General features: G+C 37.0%; 1 protein-coding gene across 2 annotated transcripts in view; it reads left to right on the top strand.

Moving 5' to 3' along the window:
* Cand1 (Cullin-associated and neddylation-dissociated 1) overlaps positions 1-18,922 on the top strand; it is a 135,866-nt gene that overhangs the window by 69,487 nt on the left and 47,457 nt on the right. The window contains exons 16-17 of one of the 2 annotated variants that reach the window (XM_083114944.1): positions 1,879-2,033; positions 13,628-13,675. In XM_083114944.1, coding sequence (XP_082971070.1) covers positions 1,879-2,033; positions 13,628-13,675 — 203 coding nt within the window. The remainder of the gene's footprint in view (positions 1-1,878; positions 2,034-13,627; positions 13,676-18,922) is intronic. The other variant, XM_083114945.1, reaches the window with a different exon arrangement.

Genomic DNA, 18,922 nt, shown 5'->3' with positions numbered 1-18,922 from the left:
TAAAGCAATATTTATGCTTCATTGTACAAATATATACTAAAGAATGTACAGAATTTATGTGTGAACTTGTCTAATTCATTGTTCAATTTTGTTTAAATATAAAGTGCATTAATACACGTTTTTGGTAATTTTCCTTAAGTACTCAAATGTGAATACATATTTATGCCAGCAATTTTGCAACATAGAAATTTAAAACTTGAACTTCTCGTATTTTGTCATGTAAAATTATGAAACCATTTTCTTTATTTTTTAATGTGAATTTCATCTCGACCGTATAGTTCACTAAGCCGAGGAAAGAAGGTCGTGATAACATTGCCATCTTTTCTTGAGTGGTAAGGTTCCTGGACCATATTTAAATTCATCCAGGAAAAATATTTCTGGACCATATTTAAATTCATCCGGGAAAAAGGTTCCTGGACCAAATTGAAATACTTTACAGATAAAAAAGGTTTTTTTATGGTCCAAAATCCATTTACTGATTTTCTTTCCTGGACCAGAATTGGATTTATTTAAAATTCGTGGACGTTTAACAACTCTGGAAATATATTGTTAATATTATGAACTTTGTGATTTGTTAATATATCCTTCTGCTGCATGCTTTAATACACTCCTGAAAAAAAGTTAGGAATATTGTTACGTTAGACGATAGGTGATAGACACGGCCTTGGAATGCAACAACACATGGTATCTGTCTGGTGGACGTTCTCGAATTTTCGCCGACATATGCCACCATGCCTATCACCTATTGCCTAACATAATAATAATCCAAACTTGTTGTGCCTAATGTAACTTTTTGTGAGGAGTGTATATTGATGCTTCCAACTTGCATCTTTTCCAACGCCAGATTGATTAAGGTTGTGCTCATATACACCAGCTGCAAAATTACTTCGGACCTCATAACAAAAGCACAAAAAATTACATCTTTATCACAGGCCGGAGGCTAAGTCCCGAATCATTGACTTGTTGATAAAAGCAAGAATCTTGGTAGGATTAATTGTTCTATCATTAACGATATTTTCAGTCGAGTAGCCAATTGATATCTTCGCTCAGACGGCCGCTATCTTGAAAATAATCCACCACATTTGATGTTTTTTGATTTGATATATCTCGGGAATGGTGTCTCCTATCAACATCCGGTTTTCTCAGAAATGTTCCAAATAGTGTAAACTTTCATAATAAATCAATAAATCTATTTTTGAAAAATAAGAAATAGAAGTTTTTCAGAAAGTCTTAATTAATAAATCTCAAACCAAAAAATGGCATTTTCTATTTTGTAAGATTACTTAGTGTTTGTTAGAAGTCTTTAGATGAGCTGAACCCCTATTTTTTCTAGATTTATAAATTTACCTTAAATAACATTTTAAGATAAATACAATTTACAAACAAGTCAACATAATTTTTGTAAAAGAATCATTGTTAAGACTTTCAACTCGCACTTATTCTCATAAAATGTTTTGTAGTTTTTCTGAAAAACTTCTATTTCTTATTTTTCAAAAATAAACTTATTGATTTATTATGAAAGTTTACACTATTTGGAACATTTCTGAGAAAACCGGACGTTGATAGGAGACACCATTCCCGAGATATATCAAATCCAAAAATATCAAATATGGCGGATTATTTTCAAGATGGCGGCCGTGACTAAAAATTACTTTAATGATAGAACAATTAATCCTACCAAGTCTCTTGCTTTTATCAACAAGTCAATGATGTACTAAAGATGTAATTTTTTGTGCTCTTGTTATGAGGTCCGAAGTCATTTTGCGGCAGATGTATAAACAAAACTTAGTTCATAACATGAACACTAGTAACGCGGACAATTACAGTGAATTTGAATATGGCAATATTATAAGAGTGATTGTTGTTTTCCTCTTTCAGGGGCTGCTTTGCAGTCAATGTTAGAGTTCTTCCAGGCGTTGGTCAAAGCCGGCTTACCTGCCCTTAGCTACAGAGATCTTCTTAACATGTTGATTGCTCCGATCACTACAACTGGAGCAGATGCTGGAACGCCCATGGCTGTTGTTCACAAACAGGTTTTTACTTTTTTCTTCACTTACGTTGGTAGTAGAATGATAGAACACTAACCCTTAGATGTCAGCGTGTGTGTGTTGCAGCTACTTGTGGCAATTCAAGAATGGTAGAGCTTCACATAAATGGGAATTGTGGTTTTCCTGGTGACGTGATTCAAAGAAATGTTCTAGGCCAGGTGTTACCAAACCTTTTTTGTTTCACGGCAGCCTTAGTGCTAAACTTTTTTGTTTCACGGCAGCCTTAGTCCTAAACTTTTTTGTTTCATGGCAGCCTTAGTGCTGAACTTTTTTGTTTCACGGCAGCCTTAGTGCTAAACTTTTTTGTTTCACGGCAGCCTTAGTGCTAAACTTTTTTGTTTCACGGCAGCCTTAGTGCTAAACTTTTTTGTTTCACGGCAGCCTTAGTGCTAAACTTTTTTGTTTCACGGCAGCCTTAGTGCTAAACTTTTTTTTGTTTCACGGCAGCCTTAGTGCTAAACTTTTTTGTTTCACGGCAGCCTTAGTGCTAAACTTTTTTGTTTCACGGCAGCCTTAGTGCTAAACTTTTTTGTTTCACGGCAGCCTTAGTGCTAAACATTTTTGTTTCACGGCAGCCTTAGTGCTAAACTTTTTTGTTTCATGGCAGCCTTAGTGCTAAACTTTTTTGTTTCACGGCAGCCTTAGTGCTAAACTTTTTTGTTTCACGGCAACCTTAGTGCTAAACTTTTTTGTTTCACGGCAGCCTTAGTGCTAAACTTTTTTGTTTCATGGCAGCCTTAGTGCTAAACTTTTTTGTTTCACGGCAACCTTAGTGCTAAACTTTTTTTGTTTCACGGCAGCCATAGTGCTAACCTTTTTTTGTTTCATGGCAGCCTTAGTGCTAAACGTTTTTGTTTCACGGCAGCCTTAGTGCTTCAAAATTTTTCAGCAGCACCCAAGTCAGAATGTAGGCCTTTATAACACTTGCAAGACTCGGTTAGTGTGGTTAGGTTGCTTGCCGCAAGTTCAAATATAATACTTCAAATTCAGAAACGCTTGATTTGTAAAAAGTACTAAATAAGCACATATTTGGAACAGTCATATCTAGAAGCTTGTGTCAATTCCCCGGGCACACTTTGAGAACTACTGTTCTAGGGTTGCCAGTCAGGCTATGCCTGGATTTACTTCCAGATTTTCGAGCATATACGTGGGAATACCCAAAAGAAACCGAACTAATTTTGTGGTGGGCAGAGCTTTTGTAGTACCGCGTTTTGCCGCTAGGAGTGCATAGAGCTAACCTTCCTGAGTCCGTAAGCCGAGTGCCGTCGCTGAAGCAGGTCAGGACACTTTTCGGCAGAGTTTAAGAGTGACAGCTGTTTTGTGTGATCGTCATTTTTGCAATGGCTGATTTTCGGGAACAGCGTGCGGCGGTGAAATTCTGCTTTTTGCTTGGAAAGAGTGGAACGGAAACTCTTGAAATGTTAAAAACGGCGTACAAGGACGATGCTATGGCGAAAACTCAAGTGTTTGAGTGGTTTTCCCATTACAAAAAATGGTGAGATGTCAATTGATGACAAATCTCGTTCTGGTCGTCCTTCCATGGCCCGAACACATGACAATGTTGAAAAAATTCGTGAAATCATCAACGAAGATCGACGCCTGACCATTCAGAGTTTGTTCCGCAGGGTCACAAAGTTAACCAGGCGTTCTGCTTGGAAGTTTTGAAACAATTGCACAACAGTGTGCGGTGGAAGCGGCCTGATTTGTGGCAGTCTGGTGACTGGTTTTTCCATCATGACAATGCCCCTGCTCACACAGCCATGTCTGTATGACAATTTGTGACCAAAAATGGTATGACCCCTGTTCCTCACCCCCCATACTCACCCGACCTTTCCCCGTGCGACTTTTTTTTGTTTCCTAGAATGAAAGGAGACAAGAAAGGAAAGTGTTTTGCTGATGTTGCTGAGGTGAAGAAACAGACGACTGAGGCACTGTCACACACCTCAAAAGATGACTTTAAAAAATGTTTTGAAAAATGGAATCAAAGATTGGACAAGTGTCTTAATGCAAGTGGAGAGTACTTTGAAGGGGATTGAAGGTTTGTACTTAAATTGTGAATAAACAAGTTCACAAAATAATTAGTTCGGTTTCTTTTGGGTACGCCCACGTACATTGCTCTGATCATCAGGGAACGTTGATTGGAGGTCAAGTGCAAGTTTAAATATGCATGGATGAGCAAGCAGAGCTTAGTCTGTGTCCTGTGATTGGTTTGCTCTGGACCGTGGTGTTTCGTGTTGTGGACTTCAGGCATGACTGAGCTCGAGTTCCATATCCCTGTTGAGGTTCGTCAATTCTCAGCCAATGGCTATGACAACTTTACTCTTCTGTCCCTGTAACCGGCACATTTGGCTATCATTTGGATGTCTGCAAATAAAATTCTGTGACCCTCGGTGATGCTGTGTTCTGCTAATGCTGACTTTTTTGGTTTAGAAGAACCTGATGTAGATTTGATTCTGTGATGCATTCTGTCTGTCCAATATACGTGGGTTGGAAATTTAATAGTGGCAAATATTAATTTACAAATGGTGTAGTTACCAGCATTGTGTACAATCGTTGCCAGCGATGTGGAAGTCGTAGTATTTCTGTAGCAGTGCCTGTTCTGTTGATGGTTTGAATGGAGCCTGAAGAAAATCTGGAACAGTTCGGAAGCTTCATCTTATGGATCAAAGTCACAGGGGCTGGTAGAGCATCTGCCAGCATAATCGAGCTAAAAAAATCAGCCACATTTTGCGCTACATGCACCTGAGCATTGTCCTGCAAAATAACAGGAGCAGAAAGTAGGGATGGGCCGATATGAAATTTTGGCTGATACCGATAAAGTACCAATATAAAATTAGAAATGGTCGCTGATGAACCTGAAACGTTAATTGATCTCCTTAATAAATGTGTGTTTCGAGGTGACCACAGTGCAAAATAAGTTGAATATTTAGACTTTTTTAGAAAGAAGGGCATGGAGATTATCCACATAAATTACAACAAAATGGCAGAATTTTACACTAAATTATAAGATATTTATCGATATATCGGATTGGTAAAATAATCGGTAATTTTACCGATAAACCGATATGCCTATATCGGCCGATACCGATAGAGTACCGGTTAATCGGTCCCATCTCTAGCAGAAAGTGTCCCCTCTTCTTTTACAAAGCAGATCACAGGTTATGTTCCAATAATGAACAGTAATACCAAGTTAATAAAATTGACTTGTCTGTGGTAATACTGCACATTGACGATCTGTCCCGGAGATGCAGCAAGAATCACCAGAACTTTCATGTTACTTGGGTTCTGGGTCTGAGTACACAACTTTAGACCAACTCCAACGATACTCTACTCCTCTCGTCACTGCTTATGCACCTAGTGTTGGAAGGAAGAGTCCCTTTACTGGAAGGTATCTTAGGTATCAAACTAACATGTGGTATAAGTGAGATGCACCGGTTCTGTGTCATGGCAGTGTTGCCACTATTTAATTTCCAACTCTCGTATATGGTATCCCACATTTGCAAGAAATGCAGTATACTCCTGGTTATGCAGAGTTCCAGATTGTCTTTTACTAAGTGGAGTAGGGTCTTTGTCTTGGGGTAGCAGCATGTGAATAGCAAGAATTCTGTTCAGTGTCCTTGGTGCGTGTCCAATGAATGGTACAACAGTTGTAATGGAACATTCCTTTCCTGGGTTGCTATCAACAGAAGTGCTGTGGGTGAAGAATGATTCCTTTTAAGGTGTCAGTCATGTTCTCATGTAGTGCAGGTTGTGGAGAATCGGCTCTTCTAAGTGCCTCACTCTTCTCTGTGACTGGTCTCCTACTGTGCCGTAATGGCCTGTTAAGAGCCCTGTCGATGATGATGTACGTATCTGTTTTGTGTTAGAGTGGCACTAAAATACTGTAATACCTTGTTCATCCGGACCCCGATAAGCCAGACTTCGCTTAATCCGGACAGGCAAAGGGGGGGAAAAAGCAGAATGCAAGGTTTTAAATGCGGCTAGAAGTCAACAAAAGAACTTTCCAAAGAAAAGGCAGTCAACCACTGATGAAATTCTGTTTCCCGCAGACTGTACTGTACTGTATATTGTATTTAGGCCTATGCCCTTCAAATGCACCATAATAAACGTGTTTTGTTGCTATAAACGGAGTTTTAATGCACTTTCTATTGTTCTTTTATGTTATTTCAGTTAATCCGGACTTTCGTTAAACCGGCCAACTTATCCCCCCCCCATTAGTCCGGATTAACGAAGTTTTACTGTAGTTGAATTCAGATTTTGTAGGTCCGAAATGGTTACTGCACTGGGGGTTAGTTTAGAAACTGTGTATTATGCTGAAATGGGTGGAGGGGTTTCTATATGCACTATTCCAAGCATGCATTCCGGCTTGCGGCAGATAAGAATGTCCAGGAACAAGAGGTAACCATTTCTATCTCCATGATAAACTTCATGTTTGGGTGGTACTTGTTGAGGAATTCCAGAAATCTCTGTAATGCCAGTAACCTATGTGGCCAAATTGATAGATTGAATTTAACATTTTGGGTGTGTTGCCCCCATCACATGATGCGGGATCCAGCACCTTACCTTGCCTAACAACTGTAACGTCAGAGACTAAAATATTCTGACTTCAGTTAAAAGCGGGGGCTGTAAAGGGCCACTCGGCACAAACAAGGACGAAACGCACACAGTCTGGCCGTAGGTATCACGCCAGATCCTCTTTAGTCTGAAAAATGCAGTCCAGGGTGTACTATGTAGATGTGAAGTTGACAATTGGGTGAACTATGTGGAAGGACAAGTGTGTAGCATCCTTCAGGGCTTCATGTTCAAAATATTTGATGTAGAAGTTTGCAGAATTTACACTTCGTCTCCAATCAACATTCCCTGATGAGAGCAATGTATGCACTCAAGACATGGAAAGTAAATGCCGACTTGAACTGGCTAGTAACCCCAAAACACATGTTCGAGATGTAATGCATGACTTGCGAGGCTTACTGCTGCTCCGATAATGTTTAGGAGATTCATGGTAGCTTCGTTACATGAGTTTTAAAGAGCATCATGACCAAGGTTGATTGATTTAAATCAAGATTAAAATCAAGTGATTTTTTTTTAAATCACTGATTTAAATCACTTGAAATAAATAATTTATAGAATCACTTATCCTGAAAGAACAATAATCTTGTAATCATTTAATGGTGCTTATTAGGCTCTAAGAAAGAAGAAGAAAAGACACAAAATATATGCACTGTTGGTGTGAAGCTCATACGAAATGAAATTTAACATGTAAACTGTATACAAACAACATTTCTCTTGATTTAAAAATTCAATAATTTTTATAGGAAAAGCAAACATTTTGTGTAGAATAATATTCAAAATACTAATTATGTTAAACTGTAAATACTGTCATTGTCATTAAACTGTAAATATTTTTCAAACTATCGTTAAAAAATTACCAAAATTCAGCTCCCAAGACTATAAAAAATATTTAGTTACAATTATGTAGTATATTACGGTCCGCTCTAACGGGGTTGCCCAAGCCTGACTATTCTGTAAGGTTACTTATCTCTCCTAAATTGTCACTACCACTTACCACATCCAAGATTCCAACAACCTAACTTTCTCGCGATCAGTTCCCTCTCACTTCATAGAATAACCGTACGGTCGCGCCGGCGACGATTGATTGGTCTCAACAAGTCAATCCCTGCTAGTAAGAAATAGTGCAACTATGCTTCACGTCGACCCCTACTTAAGATGAAATATCAGAAACTCAAAAATTAGTCAATCTGTTGAAAACCACCCTGTATTAAGCAGATGTACAAAGCAGTTACTGAAAATTCCTTGTTAGTGTACTCTCTCTTTCCCTGCATCATGCCCGATAAACATCACTAATGTCAAACAAACACTCGGACATCTCTCCCACCTGAAAGAAATTTCATGGTTAGTAAATATTCACAGATGGAGAACAAGACATCATGCATGAGCACCTCGGTGAATTATAACTCATTCGTACATTCAATTATTTATTCAATTTAGTGACGAATCCAAATTTACATCAAATGTTGCAATTAGTTTGAGTGATAATAATTTGGTACCAAATAAACAATTTATGTTCATTAATTCTTGATTTACCAACAATGACGTTAACCTTAATGTTTAGAATACTCGAGGTACCTCTTTTTCAAAAGCTAGACTGAAGTTAAGATTAAACGTCAAAATAAGTTTTTGTGTGCTTACAAACCAGCTGGTGCACCAGTGAATCTAAATAATACATGCACGAACTAAATATTACCAAAATGACCTCATATTATGACAAAGCAGGTTTCAATATATATCCAAAGTCAATTGTACTTTCTAATAGCTATTCATATTTGATCTGTCCGTGCACTGGTCGTTACCCTAACCCAATAGCGCTAATACCAATTGTTCATGCTCGAGCAACGCGAAGAAATATATATGTGACGTCATGATATCGTACGATCAAATTATACTGTTCTTGCCACGTTTCTTCAGTTACCAGCTACGGAACATTTTATGCATAGTTTAGATTTAATTTTCTAAGAGAATATTTCGTCGACGAAAGATATCTTTTCTCTATTCAATATGGCAGCTTCCGCTGAGCCACATGTACACCTGGATTTAAGTTGAATATTGCGATCCAGTACTGTGAATGACACTTTTGACAGTTAGTACAATAACTAAAGATTGTATGTGACGTGTATTTTATTTTCTCTCGTCGCGATTAACATGAAGGTAGTTTCACCCGACGTCGATTTCTTTGTCTCGACCGTTGCTGCACTTGAACGAACGAATGGCCTTACCTCATGGGCGAGCTCTCATCTTTCTCATTTCACAGTCCACGCAGCTGTTACTCACAGCTAATTATGACCACAATTCATCTGCATCCCCATTTAGGTGATCACGAATATACTTTCGTACTGGTTTTTCGTCCATAACCGTGCAAAACTTGTCAATTCTATTGCGCCGTGTTCTTGTCATCCACCATCTTTTTTCTCCATCCTTTGGGTGCGTTCATTATTTTTCCCACGCCAGACGCAGTCTCCGAACACTTCATAACCAAACTCCATCGCACTTTCACACGCAAATCACTTTAACGTCCACTTGTTTCTAACTACTACAGGTGCGTGTGTTAAGGTACCATTATCAATTCCTTATATCCCAACTATGGAATTCTAATATTAAAATATTCCCTCGAGACGTAGATATTTTGATGTCTATTTTCCATCACTTCCGCCCCCGAGTTTCCGAACACTACCGTTTCTTTATGGTTAGTTAAAATGTCCCTCATCAAGTGATAATTAGATTAAAAGTATTTACGTAATTTTGAAAATAAACATTTGATGGCTGTTAAGTTCCCAATTAATAAACTGAAAGTTCTACAAAAAATTTAATAATATTTACTACTAATTCAACTAGTATTTCCACCCTTTTTTTTAGATTAATACAAAAAGCGACCTGTAGCGGTTAAATTTATAACCCTAATTTCCAGATCAATTTATCCCCGTAAGCAGCTGCCCTCTCTCGTGAATTTCTCCGAGTTTCGTGTGCGTTCACACCATGGACGAGCAATTTCTATAGGTTAGGTCAGTTCTCCAACCATCAGAATATTACTGTAGCTGGCTTACTTTTTATCAACAAGGGAATTATGACTCCAAACCGTCATAAGTACACCAGAATGTTTTATTTTCACTGGAAGAAAAGTTACTGAAATTATTATTAGTTTCATTAACACAGTCAACGAACATTTCCATTTGCTTTAATCAAACTGTTAAAATATTTTACAGGGCTGTTTACCAGAAGAAGCATTTCTATAGAAAAAGCATATCCATATGCATGGCATCAAAAACCATACAAGCAATTTCAAGTGTGTTTTTTAAAAAAATATTTAAATAAAAATTCCGATTTAAATTTAAAAAATCACCAAAAATGATTTTTTAAATGAAAATAATGATTTTTATCCTCCATGATCATCATTTGATTGGTTGATTTAGTGTTTTAAGTCCACTTTATGCACAGTAAGGCTAATTGGGAATGGACCTACAGTTTAAAGTGGAATCCGGACCACTATGTGCCTCACCGGGTATCGAACCTGGGACCCCTTGATTACAAGGCGACGACGCTACCACTGCGTTATCGGGGAGGCCACCATGATCATGACTAATGTAGTTTCCATTACGGTCATATTACGGAGGAGATTGAGGGTTGAGGAAGCAACAGACCTTTAGGTGTCTGGGATCCATTTTCAGAAGAAAATTAAGTGAATGAATGGATCGATTTATTTTACTTCGAGTTTCTGCCTCTTTTGCCTAATTGCGAAGATGATTATGAATGGTGATGAAATGAAACGGATAAAGAGACAATCGCAAACACATATGAACAGCGCACAAGTCCCATACAGGATTATACTGGCCAGAGCCTCGTCAGTGTGCTATGTGTAAGTGAGGTAGACATTTGGGTGTCTGCAGAAAGTGCTGCTCTGAAGAAATGAATAAAAATATTCTTGGAAAATTAAAGTAACAAGGCATAAACATTCTTTGTACATGAATGAAGCATGTACCATTTCAATTCTGAAATCCCAGAGTTGCTCATTTTTTGTGAAAAAAGAAAAGTTGAAATTTCTCCTTCTTCTACTAATTACTAGAGGCACATATTTTTGGTAAATAAAAAAGCAAAATTTCAGTACAAAAACCAAGTGCATTTTGGGTTAAAAAGCGGTAAATAAAATAAAATTTTGCTGTTATAGCGGTGAAAGAGCGGCATATAAAATGACATTTTATTTTAAAAATGTGAATATAATCCCAAATTTGATTTAAAAACTGCACTTACTTCACAAAATAAACATATCCCTTCTAATAGCACATTTATGTTGTTACCACAATATTAAATTTATTACTGTCCATTTTTGCTTCTCAAATATTTACAGCAGAATTAATCAATTTTCCGTGAATTGCATAAGTCATGTTGGTAAATAAACTGTAAATTTCGTGTTTAAGAGTCTTATTTCACATTTTGCATAATTTGGTGGGAAAATGCACCTCTCACCTTTCAGAAACCTGAAAACTTAGCATTACAATGGGTTATTTCACATTTTGTGTTTTCGTCAAAAACGAAATATGCATGCATGCCTCTAGTAGTTACTAATACACAGCCGACATCTGTGCGCATTGCACTACAACGCCAGGGGTCCTGGATTTGAATCCCTGTTCTTTGTGAGTGTTCCTTCATCATGTCATCATCCATCCTCATCTTCGTGATTAGCCAAAAGTGACAGAAAAGCAAAGTAAAATGAACGAAATCAATAAATCAGTACATGTCCTTTATGAACATGACCATACAGATTGATATATACTGAACAGATGGGCTACTACTTAAACCAATATTAGTTTTATATTTTACATTTTATTTAGAGTAGTACTTAATTTTGAATTATGCCCCTAGGCCTGGCATTGAGCAAACACTGCTGACATCTAAGTGTTATATCTCAATAGTTTTAGCAATTCACTTACGTGTGCCACTGTCATCAAAGTTACAAGATATGAGAATAATTTTCGCAAGCAACAAGGAAAGAGTTTTACGTGTAAGAAATTTTAATGGAATTTCCAGCATGAACTTAAATTTAATTTATTTTAGTGGTTTCTTATAGAAAAGAGACAAGTACTTTTGCAATGTTCCTCTGTCCGAAACTCCCAGAAGCTAAAAAATATGACACGTGGAGCTCTTCATTTCCACTTGTTCTGTTTCAGTGATGAAATCTATATTTTTTCCCCCAAACTGTGTACATGGAAATGTTAATTTTACGTTCCCAGATTTTACAATTTCCTACATTTCACATTTCCAGTCTGAGTGAAGCAGAATCTTATAAACTTTTCCTGCGTTTCCTGTCTTATAAGTTCTTTAGCCACAATCCCCTGAAGAAAGATATAATTGAGGTTCCACTGCTACTGGGACAGTGAAGGACATTTAGTCCTTTGCATTTGATGCATATTTACTATGTATATTCAACATAGGAGAAAACGTTCTACTTTGGTTAATTTGTGAAGATGGGGATGAGTGATGATATGATGAATGAACACACACAACCTTCCATGCCCAAGCCAGGATTCGAACACGGACCCCTGGCATCGTAGCGCGATGTGCTAACCATGCCGCCATGGCTGAAATATGTATGAGTAAATTAATTAACTTAAATTCACTGAAAAATTGAAGCTCTTATAAAATATTTTCTCAGAAACAGAAACAAGGATGTGCAAATTGTGTCTTTGTACACATATAATCAATAACAAAATGGGCCGGACCCTGGCCGAGTGGTTAGCACATCGTGCTGCGACGCCAAGGGTCCCGGGTTCGAATCCCACTCAAGCTTGCTTGTTTGTGAATGTCCATTCATCAATTTCATCACTCATCCCCATCTTCGCAAATTAGCCAAGAGGCACAAAACGTGAAGTAAAATAAACTAAATCAATCAATCATTCAATAACATAATGGCATAATTGTGCACTATATGCTATTTACATAATCATCAGATTGTTCAAATTCAATTAAATGTTTGTTTATGTTAACTTCATACTTGTATAGGCTAAGCGGAACTGGGCATGCAGTTTAAACAGGGTGTCTACAAGTCAAGAAAAAGTAAAGAAATCAACAAGTAGGTCAAGAAGTCAATAAAAAGTCAAGAATTTTTGCTATGCGTTAATAGATAAAGCAAGTCTTAATTCCCTTGTTAAATACAGCTTCAGTTTTAATCTTAACTAGCCTTTGGGTATGGGTTTTGCCTTGAATAAACACTTATTTTGTTAATTGCTCATATCCAACTTTACCTAAGTGAGGGCCATATAAATAAAGGTTAAGAAAAACTGAAGAAAGGTCATGAAAAAGTGAAGAATTTTGTATTTGTATTTTGGTAGACAACCTGTTAAAGTGGCAATGTGCCTCTACCAGGGATAAAACTTATCTTATTTCTGTAGTTTAATACATTGTGGAACTTACGATGGGATACACACAAAATTTAAGCAACTTCAGACATGAACAGCAAAATACTAGTAAAGTAAATTCATGTAACATCATACCAATTTTATATCACATATTTGTAAGACAATTTTTCTCATGGTTTCCCCTCTTTACATCTTTTTACTGCACAAGAGCATTTTTACTCCATATGGATCCATATATGTATAGGATATATGTGTAATGGTAATTTTCATTATTGTACCTGCATTTTATATATATATCCTCGGTTGTTTACTTTAGTTTCTCTGTGGCAGTGTCTTTGCAAGTATGAAAATTGATTTGATTATACGTTGCATGAAGTTGGTTTTATTATTACATGATACTTGGATTCTGAGGACCCGAATAATGAACTTAGTTGTAACAAATAACTTTATCAATATTACTGTAATGCATATTTTAGACATGCCTGCAAATCCTCCAACACCGCTCTGTAAAATTTATGTATTTTATGTTGGATCATTTTGTATGCGTTTTATCTTATGACAATTATTATGTGTGATTGAGTTGCAACAATAACTTGACAGAAATGTGAATTTTTTCGTATAAATAATATTTTTCCTGACTTTTTTCCACCATAGTTTCACAAAAAGTACATTGTACATGATGTGAAGGCTCAGCATACCAAGGTAAGATGATGCTTGTTGCAACTGCATTTCTTTCTTCATTCATTGAAAGCTACATTGAAACCATGTTACAAATGACCACAACTTACATTAATGTTTAAATGAACTGGCTGCTAGTGGGCTGCATACAAGTGCACTATTTTTATCTGCTATCCATGGGTCACCTGTTTTTCAATCAAAAGGAACGCAATGTGCTGCTGGTAACCAGGGGACAGAAGAGAAGAGTCTATTGCAATCAAATTTCCTTTTTTCAGTCGTAAAGATCCCAGAAGTGTTCATGAGATTTAGTTATTACTTATTGAAATTCATATTCGTTTCATGTAATATTAATTTTCTTAGGAAACAAACATATTTTTTGGACCGTGAATATTACAGTGATTAATAATTCCCCTTGAGCTTGAGTAGTTATGGATCGCTGTCATTGGAATTGACAGAAAGTTCAAGTGTCGTAGTTCATGTACTAGCCACATATCACCCAACGTACTTCCTGTCAACTCTTGGTATGCTAGATGGATTTAACTTTATTCCCTTCTAAAGGGGTTGATACCATTATTTTACCAATCTGATATGTATATAATAGCTTGTAGTTTTGGGCAACCGCACACCGGACAAAATTTTATTATTTTATTGCTTTGCTTTATTTTACTTCGCTTCTTGTGCCACTTTTTGCTAATTTGTGGATGAGTATGAGTGATGATGTGATGAAATTGATGAACACTCGCAAACATCCATTCCTAGGCTGGGATTCGAACCCAGGACCCCTGGTATCATAGTGCTAACCACTCCGCCACAGGGGCAGGCCACACCAGACAAAACATTTGACTCAAGTCACTGCGACAGTTTGAGACAAGACAACGATGGTCTGGAGAATTTGTGCTCTGCACAAGTGTGAATCGTTGCTCTTCAACTGTATCATTTGACAGCACATATGTATAGGTTTGAAAGCTGCAGTCAAGGCAAGAAATGGAGCTCGATCTAGAGAAGCTAATCATTCTTGTGCAAGCAAGACCTCCACTGTACGATTATTCCTTGACCGAGCACAATAAGGACAAAATTGATGCACTATGGAATGAAGTGGCACACAATTACATAAACTGACAAAAAATAGGTCTATTGGAAGTTACCTTGTATTTGGACAGAGAATGTAGTGTACAAAATGTATCGTAAATTGTACAAGAAAAACAATCTTCAGACCAGTTTGATATTGATTGCAGTGCATGAATTAAACTTTTTCCTTTTTTGGAAGGGAGGGGGTTCCATCTATTGCTGGATTCATGTGAAAACGGGAAATATATTTCCAAGGAAATGACCTATTTTGAGAGGAGATAAATTTACATTGTAATGAACAATAACTAGAAATTAGGGATGGGTCGATATGAAATTTTGGCCGATACTGATAAAGTACCAATATGAAATTTACCGATACCGATAACCAATATTCTACCGATCCGATATAAAATTAGAAATGGTCCTTGAAGAACCTGAAAGGTTCATTGACTACCTTAATAAATGTGCGTTTCTAGGTGACTGCAGTCCAAAAGAAATTGCATATTTAGACATTTTCTTTTTTATAAAGTAGGGTATGGAGATAATTTATAAAAATTACAACAAAATGGCAGAATTTTGCACTAAATTATCAGATATTTATCGATATATCGGATCGGTAAAATAATCTGTAATTTTTCCGATAAACAGATACACCAGTATGCCTATATCGGCCGATACCAATAGAGTACCAATTAATCGATCCCATCCCTACTAGAAATATACAAAACAAAGCTACACATTATATTACTTCTTTCTTCACACACAAAAAATGTTTCCAGAACTTCAATGGCTTTACTGAAATTGAATGCTTTCACATACATGTTAGAGATTTTTTATTAAGCAACAGATTAGTTTTTTGTACAAACAACATTAGAATTAAATTATCATATTTAGATAATATAAAGTGCCAAAAAGGGGAGGGGATAGAAACACCCTGGTAGTAATGAGAATTTACTCTTGTTGACAGGAAAATTTGGCTTCCATTAGGGGTATTCCTGATACCCCTCTCCCGTTACCTTGTCTTACACCCTTCCCTACTTCTCTTTTGTTAACGATGTGTAAAGTTATGTTGCCGTGGAACACTGCCATGCTTGGAATCAAATTAATGAAACACATTTTCATTTGTTTTGTTTTGTTGGAAGCAAAGTGACTCATCTTGCCGCATACTGTCGTGTTGGATCCGGCTGGCTTTAATGTAACAGTCTTTTCATTTTGTAATGTTTATGGATGTAACATATAATTCACGTGACCTAGTTTTTAAAAGTAAATATCTAAATATACAGTTTCTTTTTTAAATTAAAACCAATTAAGGAGGTTTAAGTAAATTTATTCTTCAAGGAGCATTTGTGTTTTTATGTCAGATCGGTAGAATATTGGTTATTGGTATAAAAAAAAAAAAAATAATAATAATCTGTTGCGCAACAGCCCGTGAGGGCCAGGGCCAACCTATCTATTGCCGGCTTCTCTCCCACCTCAACAGGTGGGAAATCTTCCAACCAGTTATGGGTTGACGCGTGGTCAGCACAACGATCCCCCTGTTGTTATTGTAGGTTTCAATGACCAGATTACGCTACTCGTTCATAGATTCTCACGATGATGGGTGACCGACCACCAATCCCATACATTGGCCGAAATCTCTGGAGAGAAGTTCTTAGCTTCTCTCAGGGGACTCGAACCTGCACGTGTCCCGTAGCCAGAGCCCAATGCATGATGCTTTAGACCGCATGGATATATTGTGGGACGGTTATTGGTGTCGGTACTTTGTCAGCATGGGCAAAAATGTCATGTTCCTAATTGTATAATTTTTTCCACTCTTCTGCTCCTGAGGTAAAAATTGATAGGGGAGTGGGACTTGAAACATATCTCCAAAAAACATGAAATTGCATTTTTCTTCTTTTTATCCAATCTTTACATAATGTTGGTCCTTCCTTTTCCCAAACAACGAAAGACCATTATGAACTGAAAATGATCCATTAGACGTAACAAGGGTGTTCTTAGGACAACATGCAAAACAACTTCATCCTTCAAGCAATACTCTTCAATCTGAAATTTATGATTACTACTGCAGTTTTGATTTTTATCTTGTGTAGTATCCACCTTTAGATAGGGCAGGGAAACATGGTATTAGAAGACGGGGTTGAGAAGTTGAAAACTAGTTTAGCAATTGCTCTTTTTATTCTAAAAGTGTAATTACTTCTTGGCTCATTTTACCCATAGGAACAAAATGAGTGGTCATTTCAAATGAGACTATAATTAGAACACAATCCAGACATTTTATTGAAGTAGTATCTATTTCTTTGTTCATTCTTAAGGCTCAGCTGGACCTTTCGCAGCCAAATGGGCAGATTTTTTTCAAATTTTCCTCTCCGTTCGAAAAATCACGCTGTGATATTCCTCCTCCATGGCTGCGCAGTCTAAGGTGCTGTGCTTTGGGCTCCGACTACAGGATGGCATGGGCTCGAGTCTGTTTGGGTTCAGTGTCTGGGTTCTCGGCCTGTGTATAGGGCTGGTGGCAACCCACCATCGTGAGGAAATTGGGGAGCTACGAGTGAGTAGTGTAACCCAGTTTCCTACAACAGCTGGGGGTTTGATATGCTAACCCCGCGTCGCCACATTACCGGTTGAAGAACTCCACACCTCTAGGTAGGATTGTGGCAGGGAGACTGGCAGCCGAGAGATAGGCCCAGGCCCTTCCGAGGGCTGTCGAGCCATGGGTTATATTATTTTATTATTTATGATATTCCAAAATATGAAAAATTACATACTCTTAGAATTCCTTCTAAAGCAATGACGTGAATTTGTAGTTTTCTATCACTGTACTCTTTCGCGATTACATAAGTCTATTAAAGTTTTGATAATATCTAGATAACATTGAAAGAAAACTACATGAATATTCACGTCAGTGCTTTAGAAGAAATTCTAAGAGTATGTAATTTTTCATATTTTGGAATATCAGAGTGGTTTTTCGAATGGAGAGGAATATTTGGAAAAAAATCGCCCATTCGGCTGCCAAAGGTTCAGTCGAGCCTTGAGGTCGCTTTATACAAGTCTTTACTGGGACAAGATGGGTATTGGTGTAATTGCTGAAATTAGATAGTTTGTAATTTGTGAAAGTAACCAAATGTTATGGTGTGGTTATTTCTAACATAGGTAATGTAGCAACAGATTAAATCTAAAAAAAAAAGAACGTGCACTGTTTATACAAAGTATAAGTAATCGTTGCCTTCACAAGAAATACTTTGCTGTTCTCTGAAAAAAAAATACATTGCTTGACAACTTGTTTTCATGTGTCATCTTTGTACCAATTTTTCTTAAGCATGGTATGCATCACGACGCATTAAACGGCTTTAGCAATTGTCGCACATTTCAAATATCTTGGAAGCAAAAAAAAACTCTTATGCTAAAAATCAGGTGTAGGTGATTGTACATAAAGATAAGCTACTGTCTGTAAATAGATTATATACATATATACTTTATGTATAGAATTATTTACATGGGGAGTGAATGTCTATGATCAACTTGCTTTGTTTCTCACTTTCTAACTTCAGGATGAAAAGTACCGCACAACTAACATTTCCATTAAGAAAAAAATAAACATGTATTTTCCTGATGTTTTGTGCTTCTTCACCCAAACAAAGTGGAAGTACAAAGGATATTTATCCATTGAAGGGAATGATTTATTGTCATATATACTAGCATATGAATAATATAGTATTGTGTGAATGAAATAGAGATAAGACAACTTGGAAGAAATGGCCAGGACTTCTATACTCCGCGACAGGTTAAGTTTGCAGCAGGTTTTATGTATTAATCATGCGAGAATGGCCCTCGGCATCTTCCTTGCCAGTCCTGCCTCAACTGCCGAGCTGTTTATCACAGACAGTGAGAAAATCGGCAGTATTAAGCTCAACTACATTCTGCGTGCACGTTTGAGTCTATATGTGCGAAACGTTGCTGCAAACAACCTGTCGCGGGGCTTAGTGTTTCAAAAATTGAGAAAATAAAAAGAGTAAAATGTGATATCAACACTACACATATTTTTTAAAATGTTGTACTAAAAAGAACATGCCTGCGGCATACAACATTTAGTGTTTTCATCCTGAAGTTAACAGGTAAGGAAATGTTTTTGTTACATAGCACAGTAATGTTCTTATTTATTAATCAATTATTTCCTATGGCAACGTGTTCTTTGTCTTGGTTTTG

This window comes from Lepisma saccharinum, chromosome 29, assembly GCF_977018435.1.
Source record: "Lepisma saccharinum chromosome 29, izLepSacc3.1, whole genome shotgun sequence".
NCBI lineage: Eukaryota > Metazoa > Arthropoda > Insecta > Zygentoma > Lepismatidae > Lepisma > Lepisma saccharinum.
Note: the sequence above shows the minus strand (reverse complement) of the source record. Positions and strands in the feature narration are given on the sequence as shown.